Source organism: Setaria italica, chromosome IX, assembly GCF_000263155.2.
Source record: "Setaria italica strain Yugu1 chromosome IX, Setaria_italica_v2.0, whole genome shotgun sequence".
In the NCBI taxonomy this organism is placed as follows: domain Eukaryota; kingdom Viridiplantae; phylum Streptophyta; class Magnoliopsida; order Poales; family Poaceae; genus Setaria; species Setaria italica.
The window spans coordinates 54,200,703-54,226,555 of NC_028458.1; the positions used below are offsets into that span (position 1 = coordinate 54,200,703).

Genomic DNA, 25,853 nt, shown 5'->3' on the forward strand with positions numbered 1-25,853 from the left:
CTCGGTATCCATCAGCTTTGACCGCAGTCGCGGCGGGTAAGCCGCCGCCGGCCGGCAAGATGACCTAGCTTAGCTTGCGTTCTTCAGGTAGTGTCCGCTGTATAAGTGTTGTTAACTTGTTCGTCTGGTGGTTGCTCTTCCTACTTGTGTTTGTGAGGTGATGTCCATCGTGTAAGCGTTTCGTCTGGTGCTCGTTCCTGCTTGTGTTCTTGAGGTGGTGTCGGTTGTGTGACTGTAAGCGTTCATCTGTTACAAGTTCCTGCCTGTGTCAATTGGGAACAAATTAAAGCTGGGTGTTGTGTTCTTGCTGGTTGTGCACAACGTTTAGTTCGTGATGATCTAGCCATTATGAGTCAGCATACCAGCATTGCGCCAAACATGTGTGGTGCTGTCTCTGCAATCCGGACTCCAACGCCATGATCAGTTCGTCACAATTTACAATTTACATACATATAAGTGTCTAAAGAATTTCACAGCATTTTACACACAAAAGGCGCGAGCACGATCTTACTCCCCGTTCGCTTTCATACGCCGCCACGACCGCGCCGTCAGTTCCCACGATTGCATCGCGCAAGCGCCCACACAAAATTGTCAGGTGATGAAGCTGCTCTTGCAGCTCTGCGACGAAATGTGCACGTCCTCCCTCAGCCCGGCGGCGCCGATGTCGCATCCCACCGCCAGCCTCCTCTGCCCGAACCCGAGCGCGCCGACGTGCACCTGCACGGTGACCATCACGGTGAGCCGGAGCGCGAGGTGGTCCTTGGACCCGCCGAGCGCCTTGTCCACGGCCTTGGGCGTGTCGCCGTCGTGCGGCGCCCCGCGCAGCACCATGCTGAAGTCCGTTGCGTCCTCGCCGCCGTCCGCCGGCTGCCCGATGTTGCCAGCGGCGAGCGTCGTCCCGTGGTGGAGCAGCCTCGCCGACCCGCTCCTGTACCACAGCGCCGTCATCTTGTTCGGGTTCACCGCCGTGAGGAAGAAGTCGTAGTCCGCGCGCGGCGGCCGGGACTCGCGGCGCACGGTGAGCCTGTCGACGGAGAAGCTCGGGACGCCCGGCCGCAGCACGACGAGGGAGATCAGGACGGCGGCGCCCAGCAGCACGGCGGCCGCGAGAACCGCGCCGAGCGTGCGCGCCACGCACGGGGAGCACGCGGGCCCATCCTGCTTCTTCTTCGCCTCGCCGCCGCCGCGCGCGTTCCGGTAGCGCTCGGCGAGGTACGCGTTCTCGGGGGGCGGGACGCGGTATATCTGGTCCTTCTGGACCCGGACGACGTACATGTCGTGCGCGGGCGTGGTCGCCGCGGCGGCGGCGGCGGCGGGTTCGAGCGGCGAGCCGAACGCGGTGGAGACCGCGGAGGAGGTCGGCTCGGGCGACGCCGGGACCGCCGGTGGGAGGGCCCTCTCCGCCATGCCGGGGGGAGGGACGGAGGCGGCGAGGGGCGGGGCGGGGCGATGGGAGTGGCGGAGGCGGAGGGCGTCGCATCAGGGGTGCGTGGCCCGCGCGGGCGATTTGGAGGGAAAACAGGGGGAGCGGCCGTGCGCGCCAACGGGAGGACACGGTTTTAACGACTCGCCTATTGTTGGGTAGGCAGCCACGACCCGGTCAACGGCCTACGCCACGCAGTGGCCGGGCCCCCCTCCAAAGCCTCCAAGCTCAAAGGGCGGGTTCGTTGCGCCGCGCGCCGGTTTCACCCGCCGCCGGTTGCAACCTGCAACGGCGTCGCGCCGGACGCGGCACCGGCCCAGCCGCTTCACTTGCTTCCGTCCTGCCTTCAACACTTCTGGTCGGCTGCCCGTCCCTGCTGCTTCATACGTCTGGATCTGTGCCCCGCCATCATGCTTGTCCGGCTCCATATTGACCGCTGCGGTGTGGGTTTGGGACACATCGGGTGAAAGCCCAACGGTGACATCCTCAGGTGCCACTCTCCTCCTTGGAGGCGTCGCGATGATGCGTTTTTGGATCTCACTCCACTCTCGATGAAGATCCTCCAGGTGAAAACTGTGCTTCGGTTGGCTGGAGCAGCGATGGCAACGTTTGCGAACGCCGTTCATGACATCGTTGTGGATGATCTCTTGTCGATGTTGTGTGGTTGTTAGGTAGTGGTCATGGGGTTAGCTTGCTTGCCTGTCCTTGATAAGTTTGCGCCACTATGGGAGCATGGCGGAGATCCAGCAAAGGTTGTTCAATGGGTGTGATGAGAGGTTTTTTAAGACCATGATCGATATCGACTTAGTGCGGTATAAGCGATATGGCTCGTCGAGCATATTAGATGGCCGTTTTTCTGCAGGATGTTTCTGACATCAAGAGTTTTTAAGCAAACAAGTGATGTGAAGATTTTTTGCTGCACAAGTACAAAACAAGTCCGAAGCAAGGACATAGAAGTTTGAAACTTAGATTTTCTAGCTTTCTTTCTTAATTCTAACATTTTGGTGAAAGAATATGTTTGGTCAATTTGGTTTTGTTTAAACATCCTTTACTTTTACATTTTGAGATACTTGTGAGATATTGGTAGAGATATTTTTGGTGAAATTTGTGCTATATCTATTTGTTCTTTTATTTTAAAAGTTATTGCTTATGTTTTAGTTTATGAAAAAACTAAACCATCATGTCTTTTTATAAAATACACAATTGCAAGTTTCGAGAAATGTCACCTAACAAATAGCTAAACATAGTTTTTTTTAAAAAAAATACCCAATTGCGACAACTGCCTCGTTAGAGTGAAACATCAGTAGCACTTTTGTCGTTTCATTAAGGTTACAGGGGTCATTGCCGCCTCCCCCTTGTGTTGTCATCCAAGTCGTTTTCAGGCGCATGACTACACAAACTCCTGTTGATTTCGAGGTTGAAGTGTCTAGATACCACGAGCAAATTAGTCCAAAATTTAAGCGAGGGTTATCTAGTGCACAGTTCCTGTTGAAATAAAACCCAAATACAATTAAATCTAGAATCTAATCTAAGTGGGGCATGTGCCCCACTAGGTCCTCACTATGCCCTCGTTAGGTTCGCCAGTGCTATACATCTAGGTTAACTTTAAACATACATTATGTTTTGCAATAAACCCAACTATAGCCTCATTATGTAATTAGGAAGACCTAGAGGGGGTTTGATGTGATGCGCAGGCATCCTAGTTGATTTTATTGACTTTAGTGTATTATAATTGACAACGGTGTGGTATGCATGTTTCATGTTAACATCCTAACCCTCCCTTTTTCCCTTAAATAAAAAACTAACCAATGATAAACAAATCTTGAAGAGATAATGGTTTTTTAACCAAAACTACTGTTCTGTTGCTATCCAGATTGGTGCTTAAATGGAGCCTTGGCCTATGGATGCAAAATTGGCTAGATAGACAACACGGACATAGCTGATGATTCATGTGACCAAAAATAAAATCATGTGATGTGTTGTTTATTAACTTGGCAACCGCAATACCTCCAAGATAAGATATGATTTGCTACCATGGTAAGAACGCGTGTGATTTGTCTCCAGCAGTAAGAATGTGTATGATTTGTTTCAAAGACTAATCATGCTGTTACTTATTACAGCATAATCCTATCAGATGAACATGGAAAATTAATGGCCAAAGAGACGACATACATGGTTTCAAATTTTTTCAAGGGAGTCTATAAAATCAGTTTGTGTCTAGATGGTGCATCTAGTTTATATTGCCGATTTTTTACTTCATATTGAAGTCCTAGCGCAGAAGAAACTGCCTAAGAGTTATTCAAAAAAAATGAAAAGAACTACTCCCTCCTTCCCAAATTATAGGTTGTTTTGGTATTTCTATACTCATAACTTTTGCTATGCACCTAAATCTATAATACGTCTAGATAGTAAAAACTACTCCTTTCATTACAAATACTATTTATTTTAACTTTTTTAATACATACCTTCTGACATGCACCTAAATATATATATGATACATAGCAAAAATTATGTATCTAGAAAAGCTAAAATAAATAGTAATTTGGGACGAAGGTATGTATATAGAAAAGCTAAAATAATTTATAATTTAAAATGGAGGGAGTACATAACGAGTTCGTAGTTCGTAGAAGGATTACGTATTTTATTACGTGCTAAATAAAGGCTCGTCAGATTGAGCATATAAAAAGACCGGCGTACGTATCAAGGCAAATTAAGATAGACCCAAAACTTGGCCCTGAATCTCTCTATTCTTGGTCTGTGAGGCACATAAGCTCAACGGTGGTGTACCTTTCTTTCCATGGTTATTTTAAAATCAACAAGTTCTTCATTATTTTGTCTACGAGTTTAACATGTTGAATCGCGTCTTATGTGCATGGCACAACAGATTTTTGCTCACAAGAATATCACCTCCCTACTTCTGCGCATGCAAACAAATAGATCAGAGTTAGTTGTAACAGACTCAGATTTACCTCTAACTACCATAGGGCATATACACGTATATGTCTACGTGGCCATGACATAGCCAGATGGATGGATGCTGCGGTGTAACTTTTTTTTTTTTTTGAGGGCTACTGCGGTGTTGTACTGCCTTCCACCAATGCTGCGCAGCGCAGGGCAGGAGAGGATTGCAGGAGGAGGAGCTGAGGGCTGAGGCTGAGCAAAGCCGCCAAAGCCCAGCCCAGTAGGTTGGCTATAAAACCCCCGCACTGCATCTGCCGTCCTCCGCCTCTCCCCTTTTGCATGCCTCACCGGCCTCTCCACCTCCTCCCCCTCCGCCTCCCTCCAATTCGATACCACTGCTAACCCCTGCTCCCCCAATCCGGATCCCCCCAACCGATCCCCCGGATTCGCCGTCCCATCTTCCCGTGCCGGGTCCGCGATTCCATCCCCACTCCCGCAATCTGATCGGATCTTTCGTCTCCCTGGTGGGTTTTGATTTCCCATCGTTTTTTCTTGGATTGCGTGTGTGTGTGTTTCGGAGCGTTGTTGATTGGTATGGAGATGAGGGGTGCGAAGGCGGCGGCGGCGGCGGCGGAGAGGACGGAGGAGAAAGAGATGGACTTGCTCCTCAGCGAGATCCCCCACGTCACGTCGCCGCAGGAGCAGCGCGGCGTCGGCGTCATCGGCCACGGCAACGGCGTTCATGGTGCCGCGGGCGCCCACGGGTACGCCGCGCCGCGCTACGGCGAGGACGGCTACTTCGCCATGGTCCTGAACCGTCGCGATGATGGTGCTCCACCCCAGGGCGGCGGCGGCGGTGGTGGCGGCGGCGCTGCAGGGGGCGTGGGCTTCGCCGCGCCGCTTCCCCTGGGCTCCGCGCCATCGCGGGTGTCAGGACCGTTCGTCGGGGGCGCGGCGCTGTCGCCGCCGCCGCTGGCGCGGGCGGTTGGCGACCCGGAGCAGCAGTGGCTCGCGAACCAGCTCCGCGGCCTGCGCATTGGGGACGCGCAGGCCGCGCTCCAGCGCCAGGGCCCGCCGCCGGTCAAGAGCGCGACCCCGACTGATGTCTCTGCGGCGCTCGGCGCGTACAATGGGTACAACTTCGCGGCGCCAGGTTCTTCCGTCCACCATGAGCACGTGTTCCTTGATCAGGCCAAAGCGGTGGGGTACGTCGCCCCGCGGCCGCAGTGCTTCCTGTCGGACGTCGGCTTGGATGGCTACGGCGGCTTCCCCAGAGGCTTGGACACCAGCATTGGCGGCTTCGTGTACAATAGGGTAGGGCATGGCACTGGCATTGGCTGGGGCCAAGGTTTGGTGCACCCTGATCTCGCCGAGTCCTACTTGCTTTCCAGGCACACTGGTGCAGAGTTTTTCAGTCCGAATCCGGTTGCTCTTGACGTCCGCGGTGGACCAAAGCTACAATATGCATATGGTGTCCCCATGGCAGATAACATGTTTGCTAGAAGTGCAAACCAGTTTGAGGCATTCCGATGTGAGAACAGTCTGATGTTTGATGGGAAGAAGAACATGAACTTCTTGGAACGTGGGAAGGAGAGGAGATTCCAGCAGTTTGCCAATACCAGGGCACTGGAGCTTGGGAATTCTAGGACTATGAGGTATGAGAACATGGTTCGGGTCAAGGAATACATCTACTTCATGGCCAAGGACCAGTATGGGTGCCGGTATTTGCAGCAGAAGTTTGATGAAGGGAAGCATCATGTTGATGTGATCTTTGAAGGAATCATCAACCACATTGCAGACCTTATGACCAACTCTTTTGCCAACTATCTTGTACAGAAGATGCTGGTCGTGTGTGATGACGAGCAAAGGCTGAGGATCATTGCTGTGCTGACACAGGATCCTGTGAAGCTGGTTGCTATCTCTCAAAACATGCATGGGTAATGCTCTTTTCTTCTGAAAATTAATCAGATAATTGCGCTATGATCCCTGTCTGATATTAGAAGCATTAGTACTTGTTAACCAATTATGGCAATTGCTGATTTTAGAATGTTGTTGTTTGAGTCAGTACAATGAAGTATGCAGGCATTAACGAGTGTGTTGTGATGCTAACATTTCATTGCGGACCCATTTTGTTTAGTGAGGGCATGCAACGATGCTGATGATTCGGTTGTCTTGATTTGTTTCAGGACAAGGGCAGTGCAGAAATTGATAGAGACTGTTACGACCAGAGAGCAGATTGTGCTCATTACTTCAGCCCTACAGCCAGCCTTCATCGAGCTTGTCAATGACCCTAATGGTAATCATGTAATACAGAAGTGCCTGACAAACTTTGGGGCGGAGGATAACAAGGTACATAATAGTTCCTAGTTTGCGAATTTGTTTCTTCTGTTTGTAAATTCTGACTTGGAGTAAGTAGCTGTCGCATTCTTTCTCATGTCACTGACTTTTGAGTAACTGGCAGTCTGGCACATAAGTTAGAGAAATGATGCTGGACACATGTAATTTACTGGCTGCGGATACCAAACAGTTTGCATGATTTTAGCGCAAGCACAAGCATTTCATAATTTCAGTTAGCAATGTGTGTTCATATGCATCTTCAATCAGACATTTTCTTGCATCAAGTAGTTCTCTTCAAATGACTTTGCTCGAGCTGTTTCTTTTAAAATATTTTTGCTTACAGACTAGCAAACATTTAACCATCCATCAGTATGTAAATATGTTTTTCTTGAATCTCTGCTTGTGTATGAATTAGCCTACCACAGTTTACTATGGTATTTTCTCCAGAGGCTTTGTTTGGATACGAAAACAGTATCATTTAATTTTATTTTTTTGCGTATTCATGAAATTATGAGGTCTGTATCCACCTGAATTCAAGATTGCAGGGACGAATTGAGACATTTAGAAAGTTTGGGATCTGAAATGAAATAATACACAAAATTCAACTGCATTCAGTAACTAATAACCAAACTGTAGCTATGCTTTACTAAATTATCTGTGTTTAAGTGCCAAGGACCATTTCTTTATGCATGTCGTTTCATAGTGGTGGTGATGTCTTACGATCTGCCTTAAGAACCTCACTCCTCTTGTTATTGACTTTCACTATGAGATCTTGTGCTTTTTTTCACATAACTTGTGCATGGGAATACATGTTCTGTGCATGCACATGGTTTTTATGCACTAGTGATAGAGAAATTAGGGGGTAGATACGATCATGTTGCTAATTTTCAGTTCCTAGGATTTTTCAAGTGAAAATTACAAGGTCCTTGCTGTCTGTATGCTCAAATTTTCATATTAGTATAGTACTTCATATATTATCTTGCCGGAGATCAATGTTATGTCATGAAATTCTTCTGCTAGCAAATATATGCTAAGTATGCATTGATCTTACTTTACTAGAGTATCTGCAGCATATTTATATTTACTTTTTTAAACAGTTCATATTCGAGGCTGCTGCAGTTAATTGTTTTGATATGGCAATACATCGCCATGGATGCTGTGTTCTGCAACGTTGCATATCTTGTGCACGTGGTGGATACCAAGCCAAGCTAATTGTGGAAATATGTGCTCATGGCTTTGAGCTTGCTCAAGATCCATTTGGGTAAACCCTTCGTTGCTTATAATGTATATTGTTGCAAGAAACAACATTACTTTGTGCTTGTTTTTCCCATACAGTACTGATCTGTCCGGTAGATTGTAGTCCTCCTTGTACCTTGTTAGCTCACTGCTTTAATTTAGTGTAGAAAATATATGTTTCCCTTGTTAATATAAACCTGTATATATGTATCTTAGTTCAAATTCTATGCATGTTCCAAAAGTTTTCTCAGTGGTCCTGTGTAGATATCTTCAGAAGATAACATATTGTATTACCATGGACAGTGATTAGTGAAATAAAAAAAAAGTATGATGGTATTATAAACTTTGTGCCAAGCCGCTACCTAGATGGACTGAATGGTTTCCACCTTTACTTTTCTAAAAAACAAAGGGCACTCAACCTGTTTGAATAGGCAGGGATTTGTCCAATTCCCTTAGATTGGCATGCTTTATTCATTCAAGGGGGGTGATCCTAATCCCCTTCGTTCATACAAGCCTAAAATGTTTAGTTTATATATTACTCCCTCCGTTTCAAATTGTAGGTCGTTTTAGCTTTTCTAGGTTCAGCAAAAGCTATGCACCTAGATATAATATATGTCTAGATGCATAATAATATTTATGAACCTAGAAAACTATGCACTAGAAAAGCCAAAACAACATACAATTTGGGACGGAGGGAGTATATTTTTACGATTTTGTTTCTCTATACTGCTGGCAATATTCAACTGTATCCACTCATCCCACAAAACTAAGATTGCTTTCCCATTTTCCCTTATTCACAGGAACTATGTGGTACAGTATGTTCTGAATCTGAAAATTCCTTCTGCAAATGCTCACTTGGCATCTCAGTTTGAAGGAGGGTATGTTTATCTCTCAAAGCAGAAGGTGAGCAGCAATGTGGTGGAGAAATGCCTGAAGAATTTCCCGGATGATGCCAAAGCTGTCATAGTGCATGAATTGCTCAGTGGGTCTCATTTTGAACAATTGCTGCAAGACCCTTACGCCAACTACGTCATCCACACCGCCCTTCTCAACACCAGGGTGAGTATGCCATAGCACAGAAATTCATCATCTACATTGCGTTCCCTCCTTCACAAATGTTTTTTCCTCCATGGCAGGGCCATCTTCACAATGCCCTTGTCGAAGCTATCCGTCCTCATGAGGACGCCATCCGGACCAGCCCCTGTTGCAAAAGGATCTCCAGGGCCCTCTCCAGGAGGTGAGAGAGGTGTACAACCTGTATACCAAGAAGGCTACCTGTATTTCATTGTTGTCAATTTATGTTCACTATAATGTACTTGTCCACGGCGCCCAACACGAGCCTCGTCAGGGTCCTGAAAAGGCGGGTTTTTGTTGCAAGAACAGCGGTTTAAGTTATCGTCAGGTTGTAAAAATTTTCCCCAGGTGGTACACGTCTGTCTTCTGTGGTGTAGTTTTTTTTGCCGCACGCCTAGTCCTGATGGTGGTGCTGTAGTGTAGAGTTGTAAAAGGAACCCGTGTGCTTTCCACCTTGTCTCTGCTTCGTAGCTTCTGTACTGTTTTCCACGTAGGATTGTGTGAATTGTTACAGTTGGACAAGTGGTTATACTTGTTTGCTTTTAAATACATAATGATGTCTTTTGAGGAACAATTTCATCAGATTTAGCGGAAATTGGCGTAACTTTTACCTGAGCTTTGGATGAGGGAAAAAATGTACTGCAGTGTAGTACTGATCCGCTACTTTGAGAATATGAACTTGCCAACTTTCTTGTTGAAGTGATATGCATTTTGCTGTGTTTTTCTCAAAGAAAAACCCTGATTTCAGCAACTAGCTTGCTGCTGGGATAATGGACTCCCGTCAATGGTGGAATGGAATGGGGATTTGTGTTTCTCAAGCTGTCGTGCATCGTGGATGTGGTCAGCAGCCGAGTGAGCCCGGAGGCGACAGGGTTGAGAAGCCTACGACAACCAAGAACTACCCTGTACGCAGAAAATGGGTTTCTTCTCCGGAGACACAAGCGAATGGAACCACCTGTAACGGGAAAACCAGCAGCAGCAGCGGTGCTGCACCAGAAAGAGTAACTAGGATCGATACTAGGAACTAGCAAGAACGGCGCGCTCCGCCGCGCCCGTATAAGCAGCACGCCGGCGGTGGAGAAAGCAGGCGCGTCGCGGCCACCTCGGCTCCGGCACCGGCAGCGGAGGAGGCAGGCGCGGCGCGGGCAGGTCGGCCCCGGCCCCGGCAGCGGAGGAGGCAGGCGCGGCGCGGTCAGGTCGGCTCTCGCGGCCACCTCGGCCTCGGCCGTGGCGGAGGCGGAGGCGGCCGGCGCGACCCCGACGGAGCGAGCCGGCTGCCCCAAGCGGCGCGGCATGGCCGGCTGGCTTCCCCACGCCGCCAAGGCCGACCGGCCCCGACGCTGGCGGCGCGAGCGAGGCCGACCCCGGCGGAGGCCTACCGGCGCGGTCCCGGCAGCGTGGGCCTACCGGCGCGGTCCCCGTCGGCGGAGGGAGGGAGGCAGTGAGGAAAGCGCGGCGTGGCCCGCCGGCAGAGGGAGGGGGAGGGCGGCGCGTCCGCCAGCAGGGGGGGCGGCGCGTCTCGTAGGAGGAGGGAGCGGCGGCTCGCCGGCGGAGGGAGCGAGGGGAGGGCGCCGCGGGTCGTCGGAGCAGGCAGGAGGAGGGTGGCGCGGCTCGTCGGAGGAGGGAGGGGGCTCCGGCCGCAGCGGCGGGGACGGCCGGCGCGGGCCCCCACGGCAGCGGAGGAGGCAGGCGCGGCGCGGCCAGGTCGGCTCTCGCGGCCACGGCAGCGGAGCGAGCCGGCGGCCCCAAGCGGCGCGGCATGGCCGGCTGGCTTCCCCACGCCGGCAAGGCCGACCGGCCCCGACCCCGGCGGAGCGAGCGAGGCCGACCCGGCGCGGTCCGGCGGCGTCGGCCTTGGCCGGCGCGACGAGCCGGCGGTCCCCAACGGCGCGGGTGACCACCCCGACGGCGGACCCGGCACGGCGGCGGGTTCGATTTTTTCAGCAAGGGACGGACGGCAGGTCCGTTGAGGCGTCTGTTTTGGAAAAAAAAAAAGAAGAAGAAGAAGGCAAGGCTGATACGCTAAGCGCTGGGAGAGCGGCAAATCTTCCAGCGATACATCACATATATGGGCAGAACGTAAGTGCAAAAAAAAAAAACAATAGTTTCGACTCCGCTGGGGATCGAACCCAGAATCTCTGGTTCCGTAGACCAGCGCCTTATCCATTGGGCCACGGAGTCCTTGATACTTTTCATTCCTAATATTACAATTTTAACTCTTTTACTGTGGGTGTTAGTTTTAACAAGGGTACTTCCAAATGTTGTTTAGTACTGCAATTGATGGATATGCTAATGCCTATACGTGACGTAAGATTTATATGACTATAACTGCATCCCAGAGCGTCGACTAGCTCTAATATATATAGCTGAATATTGGAGGTGAGTATTTGATTCAGTTTGTAAAAGATAGCTGCCGTTACCTTCACAGATTTTGTCTCTGGGTTTCAAAACAGTTATGTATGGCAACTTGATAAACAAATCTGTACACAGAAATTACCTCTCCCCTATGGATATCACTACTGGATGCAAACCCACTCTTAATCTCTGTGAAAGTACTAACTCAAATGTAGTAGCCCTACTACTACTGTAGCTTCTCTGAACACAAAACTCTGCAAGTCTCAACAAGAGCAACCACCTGATTTCTGCTCCACCTGCGCATTTGCGCCTGAAGCTGACGACCCTGTGGAAGGTCTGAGGTTTATGTCGACCATGTCCTCCTGCTTTGCTGACGAGATCGCGTCCAGCCCAGGAAGGGATCCAGCGATCTTGCGGAACAGAGGCTGCAGGATCCAAGTGTTCCGTAAGAATTGTCAGATGTTTGAGCAGTCATCGATGAGCAATAGAGAGCTTTTGCAAGTGAAAGTTAATATGTGAGTTGGAACCTTGATGTTGAACCCAGCCTTTGCACTGGTTTCTATGAACATGGCACCATGCTCCTGTGCTTTGGCTTCTCCTTCGTCAGTGGACACTTTCCTGGTTACATACAAAGATTAAAATTGGGCAGGCTAGTTGTCTACTTCATACAAAAGCATAAAAATGGAGTAAGACATTGTCAATGGAAATGGAATAATAAACTGGTATTATAAGAATGGCTGAAATTCACAGCTATAAACCTCTTGTCGACAATGTCAGTTTTATTTCCGACAAGGAAGATGAGCACATCGCCACCTCTTTGTGTATTCACTTCCTCGATCCACTTTGACGTATTCAGAAAGGATTGCCTGTCTGCAAAGAAGGATGACATGAGCCGGCATTGTGCATACATTTTCACCTAACTCGTTAAAAAAACATTGCCTGAAACAAATAATCCAACACAGTAGTAGCTTTTCTGAAAGAAAAATCTGAAATCAGCATGTCCAATTGTATGGCTAATTGATCTTTGGAAGTTGGAAATTAAGCACGAGTGTCAAAAATTCTCTACAAGGTGCTAATTCATGTCCCACTTTGCGTGGAAAGCAAAGCTTACATAACGTACGCTAGTGGGAAATGTTTTGGAGACGGTCAACTTACCAGTCACATCGTAAACGATGACGGCCACGGAGGAGTCTCTGATGTAGCTCGGGATCAGGCTCCGGAACCTCTCCTGCCCAGCTGTGTCCCTGCACATTTTCACATTTACGAACTCAATCTCTAGCAGTCAATTTGCGCGATTTCTTTCAGTGTATTGGAATTTGGAAAAGAGATTTCGACAGATCGATCTTCTCTCTAGTCACGAGTAAGCACAAGCGAACTACATGGGCAATCAGACGATCCACAAAGCAGAAGGTTCAGTTACGAGTTCAGAGTCGGAAGGAGTTGTTTGGATACGTACCAGAGCTGGAGGCGGACGGTGCGATCCTCGAGGTACATCGTCTTGGACAGGAAGTCGATCCCGATCGTCGCCTGCATCGAGAAGCAGAGGGGGGGTCATCAGATTTCGCCGATCGGCGGCCTCAAAACACACAAGAGAACTCTCCATTCGAGAGAGGAGCAGAGAACCGAGGGTCGCCGGCGGCGGCGCGACGGAGATAAACCCACCTGGTAGGTGTCGTCGAACTTGTCGTACATGAAGCGGGTGATGATGGCCGTCTTGCCCACGGCCTGGTCGCCCAGGAACACCAGCTTGTACTTGGCCAGCGCCGACACCACCGGCGCCATGGGATCCCCGTCACCGGGCCGCCTCCTCCTTCTGTCCGGTTGCTTAGATGCTGGAGATCAAGCAGAGCTTCGTGTTTGGGAGTTCGGACGCGTGCAACCGATGGAAAGGGGAGGAAAAAGGGAGGACAGTTGCTTTGAACGGGGAAGAAGGGGGTCGCTTTCGGCGTTTCAAACTAGGACTTTCCTCGTCGTGGGGTGGGCCGAGGAAGAAGAACGGAAGGAGGGAGCGTTTCTTGCAGACGCGATCACCCCCCACCAATTCTGCCAAATCTGTTTGGGTGGGAAATCGTGTGGGGTCAGCGCTGATGAGCGTACAGCTAATGGTGGTACTCGGCGCGCGGGAGGACCAAAGGAACCATCCGCGTGAAGCCGTGGGCTGCTTCGTCGACTCGCGCGCAACGGCGGCCACGGAAACGGAAGCTTTAGCGCGGGCGCGAGCCACTTCGTCCGGTCATCCGGTGCCGAGTCCAGGCACACACGGCGCGCGCGCTCGTCCCTCGGGCGTGACCGGGCACGACCGCACGAGTACAGAGTTCGCCACGCGACGTAAAGCGAGAAGTCCCAAAGTCCAAACCGAACACGCCGGTTTGACTCTTTTAAAAATGATCAAATGGGTCGGGCTAAAACCTCTCCTTCGGCAGAGAGACATGCCAGCTTACAGGCAGGATCTTGCTTGTTGGGCTAGAACTCTTTTTGTATGAGTTGGTCCAGGTTGCGGATTGTTGAATGGGCCAAATCATCAGACGTAGCCTTAATTTGATGGGCCAAGGCCTTTTTCAAGCCTAAATGTGTGCAAACGGGGAAGAAGTCACTGAGAACTTAAGAAGCAGGACTGCAGGACCTCTCAAAAAAAAAAAGCAGGACTGCAGGAGCATGCAGATGCACCAGCACCCGCACTCGACCGCAGCAGTGGATAAACTGTGTGGGGGTAATAGCTTTGCATTCACCTATTGACGCTCGACTCTAATTGAACAAAGAGGAATGATGCATCCTATTGGCCAGCTAAAGTAGATGCCATACTCACGCACATATAACCAGACAGTGAATAACGTGTGTTATGCTGCTGCTGCGTAACAGAGCATATAAATGCATAAAGTCTACAACGAAATGGCAACTTTAACCGAACGCAGGGGTAGTAATAGTAGCAAACCCAACGCTCCACCATAGCCAACACGCGCGCCGCCGTTACGGAGGGTGACGCAGTCCACACCGTATCGGATCCGTATGAGCAGCGCTCGCTCCGCCTCTGCACACAAACTGGCATGGGCGCAGGCGCAGGCGGCAGGCTGCAGGCAGGAGTGTAATGAGGTTCGCCGGGGTCGATCAGATCGGGTACGGCCGCGCCGGCGGGTAGTAATCGCCGCCTTAAAGGCCGCACCCAACTCAGGCGAGCTCGCCCTCGCCACCGCCGGCCTCCCCCCGCTGTGCGCCAACGGCGACTACTAACTCCCCGTATTTATTGCCTACGGGTACGTACTCCTCCTCAATCCTCATGTATATTTTGTGTACACTGTATCGCGCCGAGACGACATGACAGACAGCAATTCTGGCGAGTGAGCTAGTACCAATTGTGTATTCAATACCCACTCATTCATTCATTCATCGGCGTCGGCAGGTCGTCGTTCGATCAGCGACGACGACCTTGACCGCGACCGGCGTACTCCGTGCTCGACCGCGCCTCTTCCCTTCGGAGTTCCGATCCGTCATGCGATTCATGCAGCGCCCAGCTCTGGGTGGGGCGTGCACGGCATGCAGCCGAGCGCGCGTGCTGTAGGAACCGCCGCGCCGGGATCGTCGTGGCGGCGACCGCGCTGCGCGCGTATGGCAGGTGCGCAGCAGAGATGCTTAGCCGGATCATCATTGGCATGCGCGCGTTTCGTGCATCTACAGTTGCCAACATTTATGCCCGTCGCCCTGCCATGTCTCCGGTTCCGTTCCGGCCACTGCACCAGCCTCCAGGGCGCCGCTCTCCTGAAGACCTGAACCATCAGCGATTCTGATGATTTCAGCTGCTGTCCAAGTTGAAGCCTTCAATTGAAGGACGTCGTTTTTTGTAACCACCTCAGTATGCTGATCGATCATGAACGGCAGCCTGTTTGTATTAGGAGAGTAAAGTATAACACTACTAACATGAGCGCTTCTACTGATATGCATAAAATAAGACTAGTCCTTATTTTAAGAATTTTAAGATTAACAGTGCACTCCTGATTCACCCAGGTCGACAGACGACAGGCGCGCAGTGAAACAGGGGAGAGAGAGCAGACAGAGAGCAGCCACGCACACGTGCATATCTGTTCTTCTTCCACCGCAAGGCAGAGCCCCGCGACCGATCGGGGGCGGCCGCGGCCGCATCGGACGGCGGCGAGTGTTTCTGGTGGCCGGCGACCTCGCCATATAGGCAGCGAAAATTGAAAGCGGCGACGTTGCGTGCGGGCGGGCGCATTGAAGCAGGAATTGAAGGGCAGTTAATGGGAACCGGTGGACTTCACTCCAGCAGCACGACCTATATATGACCGTCTTCTTCCGGCCTTTAATGCTGCCAAGAGAGGTCGCCGTCGAAATTCCTCCCCCTCCTCCATCTCTAGGATCGAACGCTTTCTTCACCCACACAATCCTTTTTTTTTTACAAAAAATGAAAGCCACGATTTGATTCGATGCTCTCATTATATTATAATTTATCGAACCTTTGGATTGATATTATATAGAAATAGTATCAACAAATCCATTAATATCAGATTTTTATAATTTAATGTCTAAACTCTTAGACAAGTACTGCTAAAAAATTCAAATGTTTGAATCATGGGCTTATTACATTTTGAGAACAAGTGAGTACATAAGTCTTTTGGTTAATTCTCAAAAGAAAACCAACGTATTTTAGAACTTTTTTTTTTCCAATTTCTAGGATCGGACGCTTTCTTCTTCCACAATTCACTTTTTTTAAAAAGAAAATGTAAGCCACGTTTTGATGCAACGTGATTTTAACATCACACTTTGATGACTAGTATCTTACATATTAAAGAAGTAGGGTATTTGAAAGTGCTTTAGAAGGAACTTCTCTTTAAATAGGGGGAAAATATTATTATGCCGTTAGAGACTGGTCAATTATCTTTAAATTAAACCTAGGGCCCGTTTGAATCCCCTACAGATTATTAGAATCAGGATACTAGCTACTGATTATTAGAATCCGGATTGTAGATTGTCTAATCTAGTACTGTATGTTTGGATTCTTAGATTATAATCCTGATTTTTGGATTGTTTGTCAAGACCAATGCCAACAATACCCTTGCCTCTTTCTACTCTGCTTCCTACTAGTTCAAGAGAAAAAGGTAGGGACGGGCTGGGCAAAATGGTCTTTTGCAACCACGGGCGAAGCTGTTTTGAGCTACCATGGTGCACATGCACCAGGGTGAAGAAAAATTTACTGCTAATTTACTCAATTTTATCATGTAAATTGCACTAGATTTCTTCTACGCAAAGAAGGGTGCACCAGGATTATTTCAAACCTAGCTTCGCCTCTGTTTGCAACCTAGGCCATGTTTAGTTACTCCCAACTTCCAACTTTGACACTATGCAAAAAGAAGATTCCCCATCACATCAAACTTGCGGTACATGCATGGAGTACTAAATGTAGATGAAATTAAAAACTAATTGCACAGTTTTGTTGTACTTTGCGAGACGAATCTTTTAAGCCTAATTAGTCAATATTTGGACAATAATTCACAAATACAAACGAAACGCTACAGTGTGCTACAGTGCTGTAACAGTAATTTGGCACCTCCCAAATTCCCCAACTAAACACGGCCCTAGAACCCTCCAGAAGCCCGGTGAGACGGGATAGTGGGATTTTGAGTTGATTCTTGGAATCTCTAGCATAATCCAGACTGTTTGGAATGGATTTTGATTTTCTTTAGCCAGATTATAGAATCTTCTACGATCCAAACGGGACCTTAGAGATATGGCATCATCCCACTTCAAAAGGAACTTCTCTTCTCATTTCCATGTGCCTTGTGTTTCTCATCAACACTGCTATGTATACGTACGATCCAATCGTACTGCTGACATACGACCGGAGGCATGCAGCCGCAGACTAGGTTTGGTCGCCGGGAGACGGAGGTTTGCACGCCGGGGCAGCCGTAGATCAAACACGGACCACGGTCGTACTCGTACCGTACGTGAGTCGGACGTTTTGGTCGAAAGCATAGCAATTTCCATTTCTCGTCCTGCATTTTTCGTCTGACACAATTACACATGGGGCTGTGGCCCATCCCCAGCTCTAAAATTTACGTCAATCTACTGGAGGTCCAGACTCCAGAGAAGCGAGGCGCACACTTGTTCTAGCATTCTGGGGATCTTCAAATGGGGAACTACCGATATCATTGCAGCAGCAGCATTCACTCCTCTTGCACAGGAACAGTAGAGCCCAAATTCACCGCGTTGAGAGAAATCCATGCCGAACATTGGTAGTAGTATCTAGTAGTGTTTTGATCGATGAAAATGACCGGTAAGCTAGAAACAACTGCATGGCCTATCTTAGCAATGAAAAATCTTCACCCAGAATGCACACCAGCACGTTGCGTTGCGTGATCAATGAACCATCAAGATTCACTATATATGATGAAGCCTGAAGAGTTCAGCATCATCCATAATTCTCACTACCAAACCCAGCTAAATTGCTCTTGATTATCATTGTTCATGTTCTACCAATTTTACAGATTACTGGAGACATGGAATTGTTTTGCTCACAGGATGTACACCGATGGCAAAGCTGCACAATAGCAAACACAGTTGTTCATAGACGAGCCGCCCTAGATGCTAACCTAGGGCACTCTCTACTGGCTACTAACATAGTACAGCGGCAGCAATTGCCTTGCACCAGCCAAGCCAGCAGCCATCATAACGATCGCAGTGGCAGGGGTTCTTAATGGCCACGCAGCTAATCTCCTGGGGGAGGCAGATGGAAGGGGGGCGTTTTCGTAAATCCAGGCACGCCATCCCCTCCTCCGAATTTAAAGGCAAGGTTGGCGATATTTATTCCGGCGTTGTAAATTTGGGGTTAAAGCCGGGTGTTGGGCCGCTTTAAATTTGAGCCTCCCTTGGCGACCCAAATTTGGAAGTTGGAGTTACGGGGAGGAGCTAGGCAGCCGCATTCAATCCGGCCTCAACTGTGCCCGGCTCGTCGCCGGCTCCGGCCACCCGCCCGGTGCGCCCGGGCGAGCTCTCACCTCCGGGCTCCCAGGGTCCCACACGCGCGACACGTGTCTGCTGCTCGCGTTGGCCTGGTCGCGACTCGTGAGAGAAAAAGGCTGGGTAGTAGACATGGAAGGTTCGGGGGCCCGGTGGCCGTATGATCTGACGGTTTGATAACAGTCAAAGATTACGGAGCGCCCGTGATGGTTCTGTTCTGATTCCCTCATTGTTCAAGCATTGCTGATCGAGAGCTGACCGACTGGAGGAGAGTACGATTGAATTTGCTACTGCTGCTGGCATGCTGCTATGCTCATTTACTCCAGCTGGTATGTATGAACAACTTACTGGTATTCACATTTACTGCATTCAGGGGAAGAATTATAGATATACAGCTAGCCTTTAAAGCGGCCCAAGTGGCCAGTACATTAGGTCAATCCATATAGTAAGATTTCCGTGTGTGGATTCAACGTGTATCCGTCGAAGTATGCTGAAAACGAGCTGGCCCTGATGACCTGATCGAGCCGCATTTCCTCCCCGTATCGACGCGTATGTGTTCAAGTGCTTCAGCCTCTCCCCATACTGACGCTGTGGTCGATCGGGCACCAGTGATTAATGGCCCCAACCACCTTGCTTCAGATGAGGAAAAAGGAAAAGCGGGGAGAAAAGGAGACGATGAAGAAAGGCGAGAGCGCCACCTCCTGCAACAAGGAGACGCGCGCAGGCGATTAACTTGATCCTTGTATCTTTCCAGCTATTCCACTCCATGACATGATCCTATCCGCTTCGTGGTAATGAATGCGGTCGTATCCACAGCCCCAACGGAAAAGTTGTGATCGCCGTTTCGGATTTAATAATGGAGAAGATTTATTTCCAGTCCAGCCAGTCTACGTAGTTACCCGCTTTCGGCCGGAGCTGAATGGAACTTGACGCGGCCCCGGGCGGGAGCCGGCAAGGGAGGAAAGGGAAGCTAGGACGACGCCGGCTGATCTGACGGGAGAGGGGAGCGCGGTTAATGCGGTGGTAGCGCTAGCTAGCCTTGATGGCGAGCTAAAACGATGGTTAACCGCAAAAGCCCATGCAGCGTTAAGAAGCATGTGAGGGCGGAGAGCGATGCGACAGGCGGGCGGGCGGGCGGGGCGGGGGAAGGCGGATGTGTGGTGGTGGTGACCGGAGCAGTAACGGCGGTGCCGCGCGGGGCGGAGAGGAGGTGACCGGACCGGCTGACCGGCAGGCCGGAGCGGAGGAGCACCGGCGCCCAGTGGTTAGAGGGGGGTGCCGATGACATGCAAACGCATTCGAGACGGTACTGTCTCTAGCTCATCCGGGTGAAACAAAGACATCCTTCACTTGAATTTTTGAGGTATCCAATTTGCATCCGACGGCCAGCGCTGCTTCTTCTACCTCCCGCCGCTTGCTGCCCAGTCCGTCCCCAACCCATCCGGCGCGGTCGGGCGCTGGAGCCCCGCGCCGGCTGGTAGCGAGACCCTAGCGTGCCCGCGTCGACCGCCTCCCATCACCGCCATCATCGTTCCCCCCGCTCGGCACCACCCTCCACCACCGCCTGGCTGGCGGCGCCCCCGGCCCTGCGCCTACCACCTTCGTCGGGCCAGCCTGCCGCCGCCACCTTCCCTCTAGGGCTGGCGGTGAGCACCCACCCCGGAAAACCCGAACCCCTAACCCTAGAAACCCTAACCCTGACGCCTCTAATCTCGTCGGAATTTGGCCAGAGTTGGAGAAGAAAGGGGGAACGGGGGTGGAGAAAAATTTGGGTGAGGAAGGCCTCTATTTCACCCAGTTAAGATTTAGGGGGTGTTTGGTTCCACGGGCTAAAGTTTCGTTCCTATCATATTGAATATTTAGATACTAATTAGGAGGACTAAACATGAGCTAATTATAAAACCAATTGCACGTATGGAGGCTAATTCGCGAGACGAATCTATTAAGCCCAATTAGTTTATGATTTGACAATGTGATGCTACAGTAAATACGTGCTAATCATGAATTGATTAGGCTTAATAGATTCGTCTCGTGAATTGGTCTCTACCTGTGCAATTAGTTTTGTAATTAGTCTATATTTAATACTTCTAATTAGTATCTAAATATCTAAATATTTGATGTGACAGTGATTAACTTTTAGTCCGTGGAACCAATACACCGTGCCTTTTCCCTTCGAGATCGAATGCGATGCAGCTGCCAGGGCTGAGTGACTCGACTCGACCTGACCCGACCTGACCAGTAGTACGTGTAAGTAGCTGTGTGAACATCTCGTGGTCCGGTCGCAGTGTCCCTTTAAGATCCTGGCTACCACTTCTGTGCTCATAAATTTCCGGCCCCCGATCGACGAGGCCGAACGGCGGAACCCCCTCGCTCCTCTCCTCCCCTATATAAACCTGCCGCTGCGCCCGAATCCAAACCCAACGCTCGATCGCCCCCACACACGCATCACGCCGGAGCCAGCAGCCAACACCATCGATCCCCTGATCCACTCGGATACATCACCAGGAACCAGCACCCGGCCCGCCCCGACCGAGGCAAGTACGCTACTACCACTGCTGCACCGCACCGACCGAGGGTGCAACGACAGCAGCAGATGGTGTCCCTGCAGTCGGCGCTCCTGCCGGAGGCCAACAAGCGGCGGCCGTGCCTCTCCCTCGTGGGCGGCGCCGTCGCCTCCACCGCCACCAGCAAGAAGCGGAAGCGGGACGGCAGCGACGACGACGGCGAGAACAGCCGCGGCGAGGTCGTGGACGGGATCGAGCTCAATTTCGACGCTGCGCCACTGCCACCCGAGTGGCAACGCTGCCTCGACATCCAGGTACATGCATACCGAACGTGCAGCCCCGCCGGTTTCTCATCCATGCATGGCCAGTCGTCGCCATACGCCCATGCTTGATACCCCCGTTCGTGTGCGCGTGTTCTGACTCGTGTGCGTACGCGTGCAGTCGGGGCAGATCCACTACTACAACACGAGGACGCAGAAGCGGACGTTGAAGGACCCAAGAGGCGAGCAGGACTTCCGCGCCGCGCCCGCCGACGACGACGACGACGAGGAGTCGGCGAACTGCGCGCCGCCGGGGCTGGACCTGGAGCTGAACCTCACGTTCTCGCCGCGCCGGCCGTCCGCTCCCGAGAAGAAGAAGCCCAAGCCAGCTTCGCCACCGCCAGCTGCAGCACAGCGGCGACAGCCCGCGGAGGCCGAGGACAGCCGGGAGATGGTCGCGGCGGTGTGCGTGCGGTGCCACATGCTGGTGATGATGTGCCGCGCCAGCCCCGCGTGCCCCAACTGCAAGTTCCTGCACACGCCGAGCCGGGCCGCGCCACCTTCGCCGCCGCCGGAGCCCGAGACGGCGCCCCTCAAGCTCGGCCTCCAGCTGCTCTGCTGCAGGGACTAGCGATGGACCAGACGGTCGGAGGGAGCACCAGAGCAGAGCACCCCGCCGACCGATAGATGGTTGTATCCCGTGCACCCCGGCGCCCGTGCACGAGCTAGTATAACGCACGTGTACATGTAGCCACCTCAGTCACCTGCATGTGCAAGGATCGATAGCACTCCAGTAGTTTTAAGGCCACTGTGATGTGGTGATTAGATGAGTATAATCAAACAGGGTGGAGTTGATCGATCGATCGATCAATCAAGCGGTGGCCGTGGCCGATCGATCGGTCCGCGATGGATCGGTTAGCTCTGCGGGTACATGGCGATGAATGGTGATGTAGATATAAGTGCATATAAATGTAGTAGCTCCGAACTTTCGGTACCTGTCACCTGTCCGTGCATGTAATTCGAACTCGCCATCGGTCGACTCGAACTCGAACTCGATCCCGGGTGCGCTGTGCTCGTAACGGAAAGTTGGTTGGCTGTTGGTGCGCACGAATTTATTATTGCCGCGCGGGGGCGCCTGTGCCAGTGCTCGCGTTAATGGTGACCCTCCCAATTCGAGAGCGATTAGTAGCAAGTGGAAAAGCCTCCCCAAACGGAAAAGGAGGCAGGTTCAGGGTCAAGCAAGCACGTACACGCAGCCATGCAGAACACGGGCCGGACTCGACGCCGTGCAGGAGGAGGATGTGCGTGGCCGACCGCTGCGTCCAGGGCCGTTGGGGGAATCGGAACCTGTTCTTCTTTTCCTGTGGCCGGCCTTTCCTTTTGGTTCCTGTCATACCGTTCGATGCTGTCGTGGAAACCAAAGCTTAGTTAGCGAGGGTGGTGCACCCGCATATGGGGTGCGTGGATGATGGATGGAAGGGCGCGAGCTGATTCGGCAGCGGATCGAATTAGTGCAAGGGGGGTTTTGAATGCGCCCTCATTTACTACTAGCTGGATGGCGGATGCAACGAACTGTCCTCTCGCGTATTGAATCTCGCATATATAATGTTGTCATCTTTCACTTGTCACGACAATGAAACGATTCATTGCACGTATGTATCCATCCGGTGTCGCGAGCAGAGCGAGCTGGATACAGTGGACAACATTAACTCGTGCTCGTTTCTGTCCGTTTTTTTCCAGGAGCGCTCATCGAAATAATCTACTCCCTCCATTCCAAATTGCAGATCGTTTTAATTTTTCTAGATTAATAAATATTTATATGTCAAATATCTATAAATCTAGAAAAGTTAAAACGATTTATAATTTGAAACGGAGGAAGCACATACTTTGATCAGTTTTTTTTTAAGTTTCCGAACAGCATGCCGATGCAAAAGTTTTGTTAACCTCGTCTCCTTGGCATGAAATCCATATCCACTTTTGCTAGTGGCACAAATCAAGCAAGGAGTTTTCGTAGCATTACAATGACGAACGAAGGACTTGTACCCTCCACGACGACATTTGTTTGTCGTGCTTGACACGGCGCCGAATCAGCATCGGTGGGGCCCGATGTGGCTATGCTCTGCACTTGCCACCTGCCAGTGTGGTTGTAGTAGGCGCCAATAATACTGTCTCGTCAAGCGCTACAACGATCATTTGCCACCCTAATTCTTTGCATGAGGTCAGATGAATCCAAAACCCAAACCTTAAGTGACTGTAAGACTGTTACACCCTGAGCACATTCAGTTAGACTGCACGACGACTATAGCTATATATATTCAATAACAGGAAATTAAATCTGAGAAAAATTCAAACCTTATGGCTACAGGTTGCTTTTCCCTAGCATCTGGACTTCAATTCATGTTGCGCTAGGTGCAACACGAGTACACGACCACCCGTAACTCCTGGAGAACATGCACGATCGGCACGGCCCATTTCCCTGCAACTTCCTCGTCTTTCTACCGTGCGCTTGCAACCTTTTACGTGAAAACAGTTGAAAGCCTCTCGGCTCTCGCCGCTCGTTTTCCATCTTCGAACGTATGCACGGAGAACGTGGAACAGATGTGGCTGTGCAATCTAATCATGGTGGCGACTAGGGTCTACCGGGTAGTGGTTGGTTAGGGCCTTGAGGGGGTGTTTGGCTCAGGGGACTAAACTTTAGTACTGTCACATCAGATGTTTATATACTAATTAGGAATATTAAATATAGTATAATTACAAAACTAATTACACAGATGGAGGCTAATTCATGAGATGAATCTATTAAGCCTAATTAGTCCATGATTTGACAATGTAATGCTACAGTAACAATTTACTAATGATGGATTAATTAGGCTTAATAGATTCGGCGAATTAGACCAGAGGTTCTGCAATTAGTTTTATAATTAACTAATATTTAATCTTTCTAATTAGCATCCAAACACCTGATGTGACAGGACTAAACTTTAGCCCTCCTACCCAAATAGTCTCTAATTCCCGTGGCCGCCGGCTGGGGCGCAGAGCAGAGCAGAGGAAGCGCGAGGCGATGGGGACCCGGCCGCCGGGCCACGCTCGACTCGATGGGCTCGATCGTGTTGACGTGCTGCATAGTATAGGTGCGGTAGATGGAAAAATTGAATGGGGAGCTTAAATTTGGAGCAGTGGCAGCGTGCTTGACGGCACCCTAGAGTAACGCCGGAATTAAGACCGGCCCGTCCAGCGCCGGTCAATGCCTGGCCTGCTCTCCCTCATCAGCTCATGAGTATGACAACACACCCGGAACAATTCCTTCCGTACCGAGAGCTGAACAGCGCCATCGATTGCGTGGTAGCTGCTGCTCAATGACTGCTAGCTCGCAATGTTCAACTACCATGGTGGATGTTACCCCGCCATGTTTAACAGCCTTTATATGTTCCTCAAAAACGCTAGTATTTCTTTAATCCGTCCACAATTGAGATTACTGCAAGACATCCAAAAGGATAAATTGTTCTAGTGGTTGGTTGATATTCTATCTCGAGATTATGCATTAATGAATGAAACCATCTATAAAAATGGCACCAATATGCTTAGTCTTACACCGCATCAATATACTTGTTGCAATCGAAGCGAAGTTGCTTCTTCAATAGAAAAGTCCTCTAGCTGAATGTTCTGTTTACCTTCTGGGTGTGTGAAGCGCCCTGACTACTCCATTTGGGCCGGGCTGGCAAGATAAGCTAATTGGGCTAGTAATGTTTTTTTTAAAAAAAAACCTGAAGTTTAAACTAGCAGGAAGCATACTGGTGCTCCATTTCGTTTTCTCGGATGAGAAGATGGTAATCTCGAAAGAAGAGCGTAGCTGCATTTGCATTTTGGTTCCCCGCCAGGGGCGGAGCCAGCCTAGTTTAACGGGGTCAGCTGACCCCTATAATTTTTTGTGAGCTCCATGGAAGATCACTGTTCATAGTGCTAATGACGACCCCATCTACTAATGGAGCTGACCCCGGTACTCAGAATTTCTAGCTTCGCTCCTGTTCCCCGCCTCGCCACCGGTGACGAAGCAGCTGCAATATACAACATCATTCCATCTGCATGTGCTTCTAGCTAAGCTCCCAGTGAATAACCGTACGCTGTGACACCTCCAACGGTAAGACAATATACGAATCATACACAGAGGCTGCAGTTTCCTAAAAAAAGAACCGTTACCTTGGTTGGACCCCGAACCCGAACTTGTCCGATGCTAGCTGGCCGCACTTGCATGGCGGCAGCATTGCTCCTATCGGAACCAGTGGGCGAATCGATGAAAAATGTTCGTATCCTTGCTCTGCAATTATCTTCTTTTAATAACTTGTCAATTGGCATAGAAATAGCCTGCATTTTGGCCCCGTTTGCTTCCACTGACTTATTTTTAGCATCCGTCACATCGAATGTTTAGATACTAATTAGGAGTATTAAACGTAGACTATTTACAAAATCCATTACATAAGTGGAGGCTAAGGCAAGTCGCACGTCCGACCCAGATGCCATTTTCACTGTAAACATCTCTATGCGGCTAGACCAAACTTTGGTAAGCTCTACAGAAAATCTCAGACAAAAATCATGTTATGTATAGCAAATTTGATCCTCATTCCCTGGGCAATGCAAGGAGCATACTTGATAGGTGACAAAGAGTCATAAGCATATGATATTTATAAGTCTGAGAGCGCAAGATGATACATTACACATATGAAAATATCTAAATTCCTCTCAACAGTACATTTAGAACAGCGCCTCAAGCTAGTGATAGGAAAGTGGCGCCTTCGAATA

The 25,853-nt window shown here is 50.2% G+C and overlaps 4 protein-coding genes and 1 non-coding gene across 5 annotated transcripts; 2 read left to right on the forward strand and 3 right to left on the reverse strand.

Annotated features, from left to right (window-relative positions):
* Positions 1 to 407: 407 nt before the first annotated feature.
* LOC101778393 (NDR1/HIN1-like protein 13) lies at positions 408 to 1,407 on the reverse strand. Its single transcript, XM_004985332.4, has one exon. The coding sequence runs from the start codon at positions 1,405 to 1,407 to the stop codon at positions 592 to 594; it is 816 nt and encodes a 271-aa protein (XP_004985389.3). The 3' UTR covers positions 408 to 591.
* A 3,517-nt stretch (positions 1,408 to 4,924) lies between these two features.
* LOC101766797 (putative pumilio homolog 7, chloroplastic) lies at positions 4,925 to 9,562 on the forward strand. Its single transcript, XM_014805844.2, has 5 exons — positions 4,925 to 6,261; positions 6,511 to 6,673; positions 7,759 to 7,922; positions 8,698 to 8,956; positions 9,034 to 9,562. The coding sequence occupies exons 1-5, from the start codon at positions 4,925 to 4,927 to the stop codon at positions 9,136 to 9,138; spliced, it is 2,028 nt and encodes a 675-aa protein (XP_014661330.1). The 3' UTR covers positions 9,139 to 9,562.
* A 1,517-nt stretch (positions 9,563 to 11,079) lies between these two features.
* TRNAR-ACG lies at positions 11,080 to 11,152 on the reverse strand. The gene has a single exon. It is a non-coding gene; the product is annotated as a tRNA-Arg (tRNA).
* Positions 11,153 to 11,357: 205 nt separating this feature from the next.
* LOC101777999 (ras-related protein RABH1b) lies at positions 11,358 to 13,441 on the reverse strand. The gene is made up of 6 exons (XM_004985331.4): positions 12,989 to 13,441; positions 12,783 to 12,853; positions 12,482 to 12,570; positions 12,085 to 12,196; positions 11,854 to 11,944; positions 11,358 to 11,751 (listed from the first exon to the last, which is right to left on the reverse strand). The coding sequence occupies exons 1-6, from the start codon at positions 13,106 to 13,108 to the stop codon at positions 11,590 to 11,592; spliced, it is 645 nt and encodes a 214-aa protein (XP_004985388.1). The 5' UTR covers positions 13,109 to 13,441; the 3' UTR covers positions 11,358 to 11,589.
* A 7,191-nt stretch (positions 13,442 to 20,632) lies between these two features.
* On the forward strand, positions 20,633 to 22,167 carry LOC101778794. Its single transcript, XM_004985333.2, has 2 exons — positions 20,633 to 21,110; positions 21,238 to 22,167. Exons 1-2 carry the CDS (start codon positions 20,886 to 20,888, stop codon positions 21,685 to 21,687), a joined length of 675 nt encoding a protein of 224 aa, XP_004985390.1. The 5' UTR covers positions 20,633 to 20,885; the 3' UTR covers positions 21,688 to 22,167.
* Positions 22,168 to 25,853: the final 3,686 nt, after the last annotated feature.